Source organism: Rhinopithecus roxellana, chromosome 13, assembly GCF_007565055.1.
Source record: "Rhinopithecus roxellana isolate Shanxi Qingling chromosome 13, ASM756505v1, whole genome shotgun sequence".
Lineage (NCBI taxonomy): Eukaryota > Metazoa > Chordata > Mammalia > Primates > Cercopithecidae > Rhinopithecus > Rhinopithecus roxellana.
The window spans coordinates 6,433,294-6,448,262 of record NC_044561.1 but is presented as its reverse complement, the minus strand read 5'-3'; the positions used below and the strand labels follow the sequence as shown (position 1 = coordinate 6,448,262).

Sequence of the window (14,969 nt, the reverse complement as noted above, 5' to 3'; positions counted from 1 at the left end):
TTTCTCATAAAAGGTTTCATCCTGCAGAGTGGCCATTTGAATAGGCTGGGAAGTGTAGCCTCTGGCCAGAAGCCATAAACAGGCACTTCAAGGGTTGGAAGAGTAAGACAGGAATTTATGTTGAACACAGTGGCCAAATATACATATTCAATAAGCTACAGGAGGAGTCATAAATATTTATGAGAAGAGAAATATGCACATGTGCAACTGAGCTTCATGCCCCTTCATGGGTAGCATCTACAAAAAATGGCAGTGTTAGCATGATCTGAGGGTGGAGTTTTCAGCCCTTTAACATCAAAAGGTGAATCAGAGGACACAAAAGCTTTCACTGCATATCCTCCACAGCCTGGCCAGAACCACTCCAGGGTTGGTGGTCTCTTACCAGGAAAGAATGCTGGTCAGTTGTTGTGTGCCACAAAAAGGGAGGGGCAGTGTCAGATGGTTGGTTGGTATTAATGCTGAAGTCTTTCAAAGGGGCTTGTTTCTGTTTAACCCTTAGGGAAAAAAGCCTAATGGTGGTTATCGGTTATGGAGCGGGGGCAGTTAATGAGGTGTGTCCAACCTCCTAGCCCATCATGGCCAGGAACTCGGCTTCCCAGGTTTCTCTGGGGTCCCCTGGCCAAGAGGCATCTGTTCAGTTCGTTGGGAGGCTTAAATGTTTATTTTTATTTCTCAGTATCTTTTCTCTCCAGCCATGCCAGTTTGAAACTGACTATGCAGAAGGATCACCTAGGTCAAGTTGGAAATCCAGACCCGGAATCAAACAGTTCTTACCCTTTGGCCAGTGTATTAGTCTGTTTTCACGCTGCTGATAAAAACATACCCGAGACTGGGCCATTTACAAAAGAAAGAGGTTTATTGGACTTACAGTTCTGCATGACTGGGGAGGCTCACAATCATGGCAGATGGTGAAAGACATGGAGGAGCAAGTCAGGTCTTATATGGATGGCAGCAGGCAAAGAGAGAACTTGTGCAGGGAAACTTCCCTTTTTAAAACCATCAGATCTCTTGAGACTCACTATCACAAGAAGAGCACAGGAAAGACCTGCCTACATAATTCAATCACCTCCCACCAGGTTCCTCCCATAATGTGGGAATTGTGGGAGTTAGGACTCAAGATGAGATTTGGGTGGAGACACAGCCAAACCTTATCAGCCAGGTATCTTCACTCCTTGGTATTTACCCTGGGGAACCCAGCAGAGAAAGTGGTGGGGATTTATATACAAGTGTAGTTTATAAAACTTTAGCATGGTAACAAGATGAGGATCTATCAAAAAGGGTATGGCTAAATACATTGTGGTACAGGATTTCCATGGACCACAGGCAATAACTGAAAATCATGCTTCTGAGTTATCTTTAATAGGAAAATGCTCAAAATTCAATGTGCTATTATGGTTACAAAATATTCATAAAAATTAATATTTTGTAGAACATATCATAGAAAAATGACTGGATGGAACTGCAGAAATATTACTATTTGCTTAGCTGGGTGTGCTGGCCTCTTCCTGTGGTCCCAGCTACTGGGGAGGCTGAGGTGGGAGGATGACTTGAGCACAGGGTTCCAGGTGGAGGGAGCTATGATGGTGCTACTGCACTCCAGCCTGTGCAACAAAGTGAGACCCTGACTTAAAAAAAGTAATATATATATACACACACACACATATATACATATATGTACTTTATATATATATATGTATTACTATTTGCTATCTTTAGGTGGAGGGAGTCTGAGTAGTATAAAGTTTTACTTCTCTGACATCATTTGTTACATTAAATTTATATTCAAATCACAATAAGGGTCTGATGCGGTGGCTCAGGCCTGTAATCCCAGAACTTTGGGAGGCCAAGGCAGGCGGATCCCCTGAGGTCAGGAGTTCGAGACCGACAAGGGCAACATGGTGAAACCACGTCTCTACTAAAAATACGAAAATTAGCCGGGCATGGCAGCACACGCCTGTAATCCCAGCTACTGGGGTGGCTGAGGCAGAAGAATCGCTTGAACCCGGGAGGCAGAGGTTGCAGTGAGCCGAGATGGCGCCACTGCACTCCAGGCTAGGCGACAGAGCGAGACTCCGTCTCAAAAAAAAAAAGACCAAAAATAAATCACAATAAGAAGAACGGTATATTATCAAAAAAACCCCCAATGACAACCACAAAAAGAGCCTTGCAAGCCCTCTTGCGAGGAATGGCTGAGAGAACACCAGGAACCCGCCCTAATGAAGACGCCTCAGCAACTACAGTCTTCCCTAATTGGCAGCTGGGGAGGACTCGCTGCAGCGTCCCGAACTGGGGGAGGGCGGAGGGGCGGGGACTTTGTGCGTCACTTCCGGAGGCGGGGCCACAGCCATCACGAACGCGCGGGAGCAGGCGGTCTCCATGGCAACCAGCGGGGCCCGCCTGAAGCCCGCCCGCCGCAGCTGTCGCGCCGGCCCCGCCCGCACAAAGGCCGCGCGGTGACCCGCCCTCTGCCGCGACCCCGGCCCCGCCCCGGCCCCGGCCCCTGCACCTGCTGGAGGCCGCCGGCCGCCATCGCCAGCGCCGTCGCCCGGCTGCGCTGACCGGGAAGCAGTTCTCGGCTGGCCGCGCGGTGACTCATCGGCCTGGCCGCGTCCCCCGCGCGGGCCATCTTGGTCACGGCCGGCGGCGGACGGAGCCGCGGAGGAACCGCGAGACCCCAGGTACGCGCGCCCCCGGCCCACTACCCGGCCCGGCCCCGCCACTGTGGTGGCCCCCAGGCCCGCGACCGCGGAGGAGCAGCCCCCTTTGTTCTCCCCAGGGCGGGCGCGGGGCGGGCGCCGCGGGGCTTTGTGCAGCCTCGCCACCCACGCGCGGGCCCTCCACGCCGCCTCTCACCGTCCTGCCTGCTAGTCGCAATTGAAACCTTAAAAACATCTTTTCTTAATGCTCCAGGGCCCAGAGAGGTCCAGCCGCCCGTCCGGCTCCGTAGCCCGTGAAGTCTGCAGTAAAGGAGCCGCGTGGGACCGGGGCCGAAGTTCCCGGGGCCTGCCCCCGCCTGGCACCGCGTGCCCCTCTCTTGGGCCCTCAGCTTGGGGGTCTCGCAGCGCCCTCGCGTTGTGCACCCCACGCTGCCCCCATTTCTACAGGGGCCCACCTGGTCACCACACCCCCTTGGCCCACCCGCGGATCTCAGTCCGTGGCTGATCTCTAGCCAGCATGGTGCAGCCGCAAACGTCCAAAGCTGAAAGCCCGGCCTCGGCAGCGTCTCCGAACGCCCAGATGGATGATGTTATTGACACCCTGACCTCCCTGCGTCTCACCAACTCAGCGCTGAGGCGGGAGGCCTCCACCCTGCGGGCAGAGAAGGCCAATCTCACCAACATGCTGGAGAGCGTGATGGCAGAGCTGACCTTGTTACGCACCAGGGCGCGGATCCCGGGGGCTCTGCAGATCACCCCGCCCATCTCTGCAATTACTTCAAACGGGACTCGACCCATGACCACACCTCCAACCTCTCTGCCCGAGCCCTTTTCCGGGGACCCAGGCCAGTTGGCAGGGTTCCTGATGCAGATGGACCGATTCATGATCTTCCAGGCCTCTCGCTTCCCGGGTGAGGCCGAGCGCGTGGCCTTCCTTGTGTCTCGACTGACTGGGGAGGCGGAGAAGTGGGCTATCCCCCACATGCAACCTGACAGCCCCTTGCGCAACAACTATCAGGGGTTCTTGGCAGAGTTGCGGAGAACCTACAAGTCTCCGCTCCGGCATGCGCGGCGCGCCCAAATCAGGAAGACTTCTGCCTCTAACAGGGCCGTGCGAGAGAGGCAGATGCTCTGCCGTCAGCTGGCCGCTGCGGGCACGGGGCCTTGCCCAGTGCATCCAGCTTCCAACGGGACTAGTCCAGCACCAGCCCTGCCTGCCCGAGCACGGAATCTTTAAGAATCCGCCACCACTTGGTAGCGTCTGCAGCCACCCAGGTAGCATACGCTCTTTGCTGTGTAGAAGAAATGCCCATAGGACAGCATCGCCCCTGTTTGAAGACCTCCCTTCTTACCTCTCCAGACGTGTTCCCCAAGGAGATCTTCCTTCCATCCCTCCTGGCGCCCTGGTTGCCCACCTTTCTGTGCTTCCTCTTATGTGCTAGCGTTGTACCTATCGCTCACTGCATGCTCGCCTCCCTCTTGCTGGCATCCCGGGCTGTTTCAATGACTATGGCTCTGCTGCTTAGGCACAGGGACTCTGCCGCACGCTGACAAACCACGAGGGCTGACCCCTCCCAGCCTGACTTGGTTCATGGAGGCTCCTACTCTGCTCTCTCCAGGCTCCCTTGGCGGCTCCCCACCTTGTTGCCCAGTTCCTATTGATGAGCTCTGGACAGAAAGATGCCAGTTTGGCCAGGCTGGTGGCTTGATGGGTGTACCTGGAGAGGGAGTCTGGCTTCCCACCCAAGATGCCTGCCAGCCCTGCCAGGGCCCAGTGCAGCAGGCAGGGCCTCATCCGTGCTGTAGTGGTCGAGTGGTCACTGCTAGGAGTGTAGTTATACCATTTCCAGGGGCCACATTCCACTCTGCACGTGAGTATGCAGTCTGGAAGACCCCACTACTCTCACTGGGAAGGACCAGTGTTGCATCTCTGTTAATGCCTGGCTTCAGCTGCTGGTGTTCTGATCGAGCCAGAAGTTTGGGGACTCTGGAACTTGCCTGCTAAATAAGGTCATTGTGGACTCTCAGCCACTGGTCAAGTCTATCAGGCTGCAGGTTCCAGCACACCCACACCTGAGGGCCATAGCAGGCTGAGGGTGGATACCAGTGACTCCCTTTGCTGCCCAGAATCTCCATGGGCAGTGCCACATTGGCTGATGCTCAGTCACTCCTGCTTCTACACCCTGTCACTGTCTCAAGCCTTGCCCAGCTTGAGACCCATTCCCATCTCCATTCAGGTGCCATGTGGCCTTCACTGCAGCCCTGCAGCTACTCACACACCATCTGTGGGTCTCCAAAGGCACCTTGTAGCATGTCCTTCCCATGCCTGGGCAATCAGATGGGCTGCCTTTGTCCAAGAGAAAACAGACTCCCTTTGGGAAACATCCTTAAGCACTTAAGGCCAGGGAGTGTCTGCCTCTGGCAACCCAGCCAGGGTCTTGGTGGCATATGTAAAAGCAAAGAGCTGTGGACTGTCGTCGTCTTAGTGTGGTGACAATGCAGCACTGGCATGCATGTTCTGCTTCTGAAGGACCTGGTCCTTCCTCACAGGGGGGTGACCAGGAAATCATTTTGTGGCCGAGTTTGGCCACGCCCTTTGGACTGAGCTGTTCCGCCATATTTCAATGCCAAATGAACCGTATTGACATGACCTCCTGGACCGTAGGGATTCTTATCCTGGGTTCATCTGCCCCTGTCTGAAGGGTCCTGGCTTGACTGCAGAAGGACAACCTCCGCACCCACCTAAAGACATGTATGTGTCTTGGGACCCCAGAGGTTGGGTCCTTGGACCTGGCTTCTTAAGAGTTTTGATGATGCTGGGAAAAGTGACTGCCATTCTGAAGAACCGCTGCCTTGCAAGGGCAAGGACATTCAGTGGTTGCTGGGGTCTGCAGACTACTGCCACCCACTCATCATCAACTCTGTTAGCCCAATTGCCCTGCTGAACAACTGCCTGAATACAGGCTTTAGGTTCCCCTGGACTCCAGCCAAGGCTGTTCAGGTGGGACCATGGTGCTCTTTAAGCATGGACGGAGGGAGGACACAGTGGGACCACCATTCCATGAATGGGAGGTGTACAGATTACTTTCTCTTTGTGCTCAGTTCTGTTCTGTCTCCAGCAACTGTATTGGTAAGACTAGTACCTGCCAGGCAGAGGTGCCCCCAAGTGAAGGGGTACAGTGGTACCTGGGAAAAGGCATCTGGAAGGTTTCCATGTGGCCTAGCCCAGCATGGGAGCAGGGTGGGAACTCTGCCATGTCGCCAGCCCTAGCTCTACCCAAGTGGCTTGTTAAAAGCCATACCATGTCTGTGTCAGGCTTGTGCTGCCCCACACCCCAGAACTGCCTAGGAAAGACCATCCACACTCCCTGTCCACACCTGCAGCTGGGTCCTCTGCCTATGGGCACCCAATCCAAGTAGCTGCCCCACCTTCGTTTGGCATGGTGATTTGTGTTTTTTCTCTCGGTGCTTATGTGTGTGGGCTTGGGAGGAGTGCTGGTGTGCACTTAGGACCTTCTTGATAGCTCCCTGCACTTTGGAACATGGAGCAGATGAGAGAGGGTCGGGGCTTGCCCTTCAACTTGAACTTGGAAGAAGCCCACATTGGAGAGGTGAGGACCCCGTGGTGGCTCTAGTGGAAGATACCTTAATCTCTAGCTAAGGAGGATGAGGCGTAGCCCCAGAAGGAGACCTCAGTGACCGGGGATCAGGCTGAAGAACAAAGTAGGGGAAGGGAGTGCTTTGTACATATTTTGGGGTTATGATTTCTCTAAATTTTAGGAGAACAGGTATTGATTGGTAAAACGGACAGGCAGTAGTGTTCAACAGCGCATGTGAAGGAAAGTTCTGTTTTCCATGGTTTTGACATCTTTGGACTGTATTGTGACTGCTCTCTGGTCCACATGGTACCCCTCTGGTAAGTAAGCTTCATTGCGTACCAGGGCATCACTGGAGATGGAAGTTAGTGAAGGGATGACTCCATGGCCTAGTATAGTGTGACCCTGGGACTAACTTAATGTCCTGAAACATTTTGGTGGCTTCTAGGAAACAGCAAAGACCTATTTCATTGGCCCCAGGTAAGTATGTATTGAGCAGTGAGGAGGAGTGGAAAACAAAACCCAGAAAGTGCGGCAGGACCAGCTCCTGTTGTCATGGCAGACAGAGCTGCCTTGGGTGGGCACCACCCTGACAGTTCCAGCCTGTAGGGGAATGAAGGGACAGGGGTTGAGCTGGGCATGTGCTGAGGTTAACTTAGGGAACAAGCCCTGGGACTGGACGAAAGGGCTCATGCTGCAGCCACCGACTGGGGGCAGAGCTCTGGGTGGAAGAGGGAAGAGATCCTAGCACAGGTGCCTCCATCTGCAACCACAGCCGTAGGGCTCATGGCATCTCTGCTTGGAGAGCACTGGTTTAGAGACTTAGAGAGGTAGGCACAAGGTGGGTGTCCTGGGGAAGGGAAGCAAGAGCAGACCGTTGGGCCAACAGGAGAAGCTCCCCAGAGTAGGGGAGAAGATTGGGGAATATGGCCTTCCATGTGGAACAGATAGCCCGCGTGTCACGGTCTCTTGGGGACCTGAGGTTGGGTGGGGTGGCAGTGGGCACAGCACAGATGGGGTAGAGATGGGAGGAAACCCAGCTCCTCACTTCCGTGTGCCTCATGCCTTTGCTTACACAAGCACCAAACCTACTAGGTCTTCTCATTATCCATGTAAACCACATGTTAGATAAATTTTTGCAAGTAGAGGAAAGAAGGAAGTAAAACATCACATTTTGGTGTCTCTCAGGCTTTCCCCCCCAACTATAGTTTCTTTGCATTTTGTTTTAACATAGTTTTGCTGCTGTCTTCTGTAATGATACAGTTCTATGCAGCTGTTTTCACTTAGCATATCGGGGGCATCTCCCCTTATGATTTCTAAATACTTTATTTTGGAGTGGCTGTGTACTCCTCCATCGACTAGATGGACCATTGTGCCAGTTGCCGATCACTAATGCTGTTACTGATTTTTCATTTATAAATTGATGAATATTTGTGCACAGGCTGTTTCCCAATGTCAAGTTATTTTTTTAGTGTAGACTCCCAGAGGCGGGATTCTTGAACTGAAGAATATGAAAACTTTGAGGCTTTTACTGAATATCGACAAAATGGTTTCCAGAAACATTTGTATCCCCTTACACTGCCACCAGCAAGGATAAACATGTCCGTCTTGCCCATACTGGGAATTATCATCTGGCTAAATATTTGCTAATTTGATAACGAAAACATAGCATTGTGTTTCAGTTGGCATTTCACTGATTTCTAGCACGGTTGAGCATCTTTCATGTGAAGCAATTGTATTTCCTCTTTTGTGGATTGTCAGTGTCCTTTGCTGTATCTTCTGGGGTCTGATAAATTTCTATGAGCTCATTATATATTAAAAATATTAACCTGGTGTGTGTCATATTTGCTGCAGCTGTTTCTGGGGTTTTACTTCGTGTGTGTGTTTTATCTTATTGAAATTTTGACATACATAGTCAGTCTGTCTCCACAGCACTGTGTCTGCTAGACAAGAACACAAGGCAGGCAGGTAGATATTGTCTGTTTTCCTCATGGCCGTAGCACTAGCACCTATGACAATGCCTGGCACATGATAGGTACTCAGTACACATTTGTTGAATTCGTTACTCCAATGGACCTGCAACGCCCTGGGATCTACACATGGATCCAGCAGTCCGCACTGCAGAGCTCACAGGCCAAGGCCAGCTCTCACACATTTTGTATCAGGGTCCCCTTGCACTATCCAAACTCACTGAGGGCCTCAAAGAGCTTTTGCTTATATAGGTTTTATCCATCAATATTTACCATATTATAAGTTTAAACAAAGTTTTAAAATAATTATTTGGAAAAGAAAAACACAACATTTTAAATAAAAAAACTATATTTTCCAAAACCAAACAGTGAGGAGAAGCGTTGAAGAAGACATTTTTGCAAATGCCTGTAAGGTCTGGCTGAATAGAAGACAGTGGGAGCCTCCCACCTGCTGTGCTTAACCTGCAAGAGTGCATATGCCATGGCGCCTCTGAAAGCCCCAGTGCACCCCTGAGATGACGTGGAAAAAGCATGTGATATTTTGGGATTATTATGAAAACGGTTTTACCTCGTGGACCTCCGAAAGGCTCTTGCCCCACTTTGAGAACTGCTGGTCTAAAGAGAGACAAGGATCGGCAGTTCTGCAAACATCAGCAACTGTTCCTTCCATCGCTTTAAACTTCAGGACTTTCTTCCCCCTCTAGATTAATACACAGTTATTTCTGGGATTAATTTGGCATGTAATGTGAGAGGAGGCTTTAAATAGACTGTCTTTCAAAGATTTAAACAAACACCCTGAGTCCACTTATTAAAAATTATTTCTCTCCCTTGGTCACGTGTGTTCTTTCCTTCACACGGGGAAATCTTACTTACAGTAGGACCAACTTTCCCACTGTTTATTCAGTTGATCCATTTGTCTTGCCCGGTACTTCCCTATTTTAGCTGACTTGGGTTTTATAATTTCTTTTTTTTGGGGGGACCGAGTCTCTGTCACCCAGGCTGGAGTCCAGTGTTATGATCTCGGCTCACTGCAACCTCTGCCTCCTGCGTTCAAGCAGTTCTCCTGTCTCAGGCCCCCAAGTAGCTAGGATTACAGGCACCAGCCGTCACTGCCAGCTAATTTTTTTTTTTTTTTTGTATTTTTAGTAGAGACAGGGTTTTGCCATGTTGACCAGGCTGGTCTTGAACTCCTGACCTCAGGTGATCCACGCCTCGGCCTCCCAAAGTGCTGGGATTACAGGCGTGAGCCACCACGCCCTGCCAGGTTTTATAATTTCTATTCATATCTAGTAGGACTCTCCTCCTTCAGATTTTCTTAGCTGTTGTCACTAGATGAACTTGAAAACATTCTACGGTTTCCCCCAAACCTTGGTAACAGGTGCAGGGCCTGGAGAGGCATAAGTGCTTTGGTGAGTTGTGTGCAGGGTGCAGCGTGGGGGGCTCTGTGTAGGGACTCTGCAGTTGTGGGCTGCAGAGTGGAAGGCTCTTCTTCCACCCTGCAGAAAGCCTTGCCCTGAGGTTTCCCCCATGTGCTGCTCTGTGACTGGTGGCTGGTTTGGGAATGGGAGTGAAAATCGGGGTCCCCCCTGGCTTGCCCATTGCCTAGTCAGTGTCTTCCTCTATGGAAAGGCCTGGAGTGTACATAGTACCCTCCTGCCTGTCCCCACGTGGCTGATCCGAGAGGTTTACAAGGACCTGGCCTTGCAAGGTCTCTGCCTGACAGGGGGGGTCTAGGGCTGAGCCCCCTCTCCATCCCACTGACTGGCCCTTTTGAGGCAAGAGAACAGATTGTGGCTAGGAGCTGGGCCTCCACTCTCTGGCTCTGTGATGCTTGCTCTCACTTTGTGCTCCCATGGGCTCAGCCTGGTGGAATTCCATCCTGTGGCCCTGGAGATTTTCTGGGGAGCCTCCTCTTCTCTATCCAGGGCATCCCCAACTTGGCTTCTGGGCATCTTTCTTGCCTTACTCCTCTCTCCTGCACCTGCTCCAGTGCCTGGACATTATGGTCCTCAATGACTCTCAGGTCATCCGGGCTCTCTGTCCCCACCACCACTGCCTGCTGCAGGTCTGGGCAGCCGGCCTCCCTAACGGCTTCCTTTCTACTGCTCTTATTGTTCTGTTAAGAAGGATCCAGTGTTACTCCCCTTAAGACCCTTCCTGAGCAACCAGGCCGGGCGAGGGGTCCTGTGGCTGTGCTCCTGCCCTGACACCCTCAGGCTCACACCTAGTAAGTGATGGACTTATGCCATTACTGAGCCTGTCTCTCTCCCCCAACAGACTGTGCTCCTAGAGGGCAGGGCTGCTGTGTGAGTCACCTGCGTCCCTAGCACCTCGCCCAGAGCCCGGCGGAGAAGCTACCAGGTGTCTGTTTGGTGGCTGAGCAGAAGGACCACACATCAGAGCACAGCCGGAGTCTCGGGTCCATGTCATGCCAACCAGTCACATTGCAGCTGGCCACCAAGCCGAGCCGGAGACCCCAGCCAGCCGCACACCTGTGTTGTCCTATTTACTTTCCTTTCTTACAGAATGGGACAATATTCTACATGCTTAATATGTGATGAGAACTTGTTGAGGTCATGACATGGTCTTTGAGAATAGGATTTGTAAGTACATAATATCCCATCTCTGGACTGGACATGCTTCACCCAAACAATCCCTTTGCTTTGGAAGTGTGTTGACCATTTTTGTCATAGAGAACAATGCTGTGAGAAGCATCCTAGTCGCTGAACAATTCTTTGGGCATAGTTTTCTGCTGTTGGTATGATCCTATGGCGAGTCTCACAGGCTTCCTTCATAGTTACTAAGAGATTGTTGCTGATACATAGGAAAGATTAATGTCGTGTTTTTATTTGGCTGCCTCACTGAATGTTTAGTCGTTTGAGGGATGTTTCAGCTAATTCCACGGACTGACTGGGTTTCCACCAGAATCATCAGTTTCCAATTAACTGCCATTGTCTGCCCACCTCTCTGAGCTGTCCCAACACGTGAATAAACACAGCCTGGTGAGGGTAACAGTTTCGTTGAGTCCAGAGGGGACCTTCCCCACTCCTCCAAGCCACCAGAGCCACAGAGAACTCTGACCACAAGCCCCTAATTGTGTTTGAGCTGAACATTCTTTAGAAATAGACAGGGCTTAGTCTTAAACACCAAGAGGCTGTTCTAAAGATGAAAATGAGAAGAAAACTTTGGAATCTGGCCAGGATGTCATTAAGGGACCTCCTACCTAGCAGGAAAGAGGGCTTCAACAGATCCTGTATGGATTGGAGTTGGGGAGAAATAAAATTGCATCTATTTATAGTCTCAACAAGTTGAGGTTCCTCAATAAACTAGTTACACATAATTCACTTAAATTATGAAAAACACAAACAGCAAAGCTATTAAACTACTAAACAGGAAAAGAAGAGAAAACACTGGTGCCGTCAGTGCTAAGGGAGCTTTTAGGGCATGGAAAGTGTAGTGTCAGAACAATGCTACCCTTAGCACGCCAGCTACCTGGAGCGGTCTAGAAGAAACTTTTGTATCTGAATGAGAAAAACAGCTCAAATAATACACTGCACTCCAGCCTGGGTGACAAGGGCAAGACTCTGTCTCAAAAAGAAAAAAGAAAGAAATGTATCTTGTGTGGAAAGCATGTCGATGATAAGAACATACAGCTCTTGTCCCACTTTATTTCTCCATTTACTGGATGCATTTATGGAAGGTACATTACGGGTCTTTGTGGGAAGAAACAGAAAGAAATCACAAAACAAGAGAGCTCACATCATGGGATTTATGCCAGCTACATACGAGGATCTGCATATCTCAACGACCCTAAAGTTAGTAATATCAGATGTTGGGAATAAATTCTATCACATTACCACCAACAAACTTATTTTGTAGTTTTAAAAAAATGCAGATGGGATCTTGCTGTGTTGCCCAGGTTGGTCTCAAACTCCTAACCTTAAGCAATCCTCACACCCAGGCCTCCCAAAGTGCTGGGATAACAGGTGTGAGCCATCACACCCAACCTCAAGTTTCATTTATTTTCTTTCTTTTTTTTCTAGATGGAGTTTTTCTCTTGTCGCCCAGGCTAGAGTGCAATGGCGTGATCTTGACTCACTGCAACCTCCACCTCCCGGGTTCAAGCAATTCTCCTGCCTCTGTCTCCCAAGTAGCTGGGATTACAGGTGCCCACCACCACGCCTGGCTAATTTTTGTATTTTTAGTAGAGATGGGATTTCACCATGTTGGCCAGGCTGGTCTCGAACACCTGACCTCAGATGATCCACCCACCTCGGCCTCCCAGAGTGCTGGGATTACAGGCGTGAGTCACTGCACCTGGCCCTCAAGTTTCTTAAGATGAAAACTATCTTTTGTTTCTATTCCCCAGAAGCTATGGATCTTCGTGGACCTTAGGAGGATTTCCTGCTCTTCCCCCAGTGGCCTGGAGCTCTTGTTTTTATACAAGTAAGGGGTCTGGGAAAAGGTATTGTTTTTCATGTCTGTGCGTCAAAAAAGGGGCAGCTTTTGATGCTGCCCTGCCCTGTCTCCAATATATCCAGTGAGCACTCAGAGGATGGGAAGAGTTTGTAGGGAACTGAGGTGACCTCCGCTAGCATCTGGGCTTCCAGTTATTCCAGAAGGTCACAGTATCCCATATTCAGCCCGTAAGAATTTGTTACTATTTTAGCCGTTTGCTCGTGGCCTGTCTTTCCAGCAGCCCTATGTTTTCTCGTTGCTTTGCTAACAGCGCCACAGTTCACGGGCCTTGTCTTATCTGTCCTCAGTGGGGCTGGGCACTATGTGGAATTCACTTCCTTGTAATCTTAACTCTCCCATGGGCTCAAGAAAAATTCTGATTTTGTAGCTTACGCAGACTTTACTCACCGTTAGGTTGTGAGTGTTGTTTTTTTGTGGCCTTCTACATCCTAAGCCTCGGCTGACTTTAAAAAAAAAATTAAGAGGCTGGGTGCGGTGGCTCATGCCTGTCATCCCAGCACTTTGGGAGGCCAAGGTGGGTGAATCACTTGAGGTCAGGAGTTTGAGACCAGCCTGGCCAACATGGTGAAATCCTGTCTCTACTAAAAATACAAAAAATTACTCGGGTGTGGTGGTGGGCACCTGTAATCCCAGCTACTCGGGAAGCTGAGGCAGGAGGATCGCTTGAACCCGGGAGGCGAAGCTTGCAGTCAGCTGAGATCACACCACTGTACTCCAGCCTGGGTGACAGAGCGAGGCTCTGTCTCAAAAAAAAAAAAAAAAAAAAAAGAAAAGAAAAAAAGAAAAAAAAAAGCAATATAGTATAGCAACTATTTACATAGCATTGACATGGCATCAGGTATTATAAGTAATCTAGAGAAGATTTAAAGTATACCAGAGGGTGTGTGTTACATGCAAATACTGCACCCTTAAGTAAGGGACTGAGCATCTTTGGATTCTGTGGGGGTGGAGGTGTGTGCTGGAACCAACCCTGTAGATACCAAGCGAAGAGGGCACTGCATGTAAATACACATGTCCGTTGAAGGCCGTGCTCACTCATGTGGCTGTGCAACTGCAGTGTCACCGCGGAGAGGAAGTGCTCCCTGACATTGGTCTCGTCCTAGTTTCAACCCTGTTCCACAATCAAGTTTTGTATTTTCCTTTAAACAGGTCTTATACATCTCTTGTTATAGCTGCTTAGTTTAATTTCATCACATTTACCTTTACAGTCTCTATCTGACTTGTGCTAGTTTTTGTCCTTCTTTTTTTCCTGTGACTCTACTTCTCAATTATTCAGGACCTAGCTAGATAAACATGTCCTTGGCAGATAAGAGTGTCTGTTTCCTGCTTGAGGAAGCTCACTCCGCTGACTTATTAAGTCTAATTGGCTGGAATTTCTGGTACTGGGTATCAGAGATGGGAAATAGCATTTTCTTCCCAGATGAGCTACTTCTGCTTTAATCATTTGGGAGGGAATAGAAAACTGTCCATTTCATGGAGATTTTCTAATTGATCAGCAAAGAATCATGCATAGTTTCATCTTAGGCTTTGAGAATCCTCTCTGCATTGATCACACCCTCTTTCTTCTGCTTAATTTAATCTATTAACTTTTTCTATTGATTAGATTTGTCAGAGATTAACTGTTGAACTTACTTATTTTTAAAGAATCAGCTGTTGGTTTAAAATATTCTCTCAGTTTTCTTTCTTATTCATTAATTTCTCATTACAGTTTTTCACCATTTCTTCTTCCAATGCCAGCAGGTCCTAATAAGTGAGGAAGGGGCCACGTTTTAGTTTATACATTACAAAATATGCTTCCCGGATTGTCACTGGTGTAAGAAACTGTGTTCCACAGCAATGAAACCCAGGAAGTAATGGATTAAGTAAAGTTCACTCTTTTGGGAAGAAACAAGAAGGGAAACAGGAAACGCATGCACTGGAAAGATATTCCCCAGGAGGGAAGGTGAGGACAGAACTGAGAGCAGAGGGGTCCTGAGCCCTGTCACCAGGCAGAGCTCCTGCAGGGGTGGATTTCATGAGACGCGGCTTTGTGGCCCTTCAAGTGATGACGGGCTACACAGTTCAGACCAACCATTCCTCTGAAGATAAGGAAACAGATGGACGGAAGATTTTAAGATCTTCCTAGAAGCATCGAAGAGTGACAAGATAGTGAGTAAAATCCGAGAAGGAAATTCAGAAAGGTGAAGCTTGCATTTGGGGCGCCTTCTCCCCAAAGAGCATTAGCTGACCTGGAAGAGGAAAGTCAGAGGCCAGGCAGCAGCTTTGAC

At 49.7% G+C, this 14,969-nt stretch overlaps 1 protein-coding gene across 2 annotated transcripts; it reads left to right on the top strand.

Moving 5' to 3' along the window:
- The first annotated feature begins 2,363 nt into the window (after positions 1–2,363).
- RTL6 (retrotransposon Gag like 6) lies at positions 2,364–10,960 on the top strand. Of its 2 annotated transcripts, XM_030915510.1 has the most exons (3): positions 2,364–2,678; positions 2,911–3,932; positions 10,501–10,960. In XM_030915510.1, exon 2 carries the CDS (start codon positions 3,175–3,177, stop codon positions 3,892–3,894), a length of 720 nt encoding a protein of 239 aa, XP_030771370.1. In that variant the 5' UTR covers positions 2,364–2,678; positions 2,911–3,174; the 3' UTR covers positions 3,895–3,932; positions 10,501–10,960. The 2 variants fall into 2 exon arrangements, with proteins under 2 accessions (XP_030771370.1, XP_010367279.1); XM_010368977.2 differs by lacking the exon at positions 10,501–10,960 and having other exon boundaries at positions 2,911–8,095.
- Positions 10,961–14,969: the final 4,009 nt, after the last annotated feature.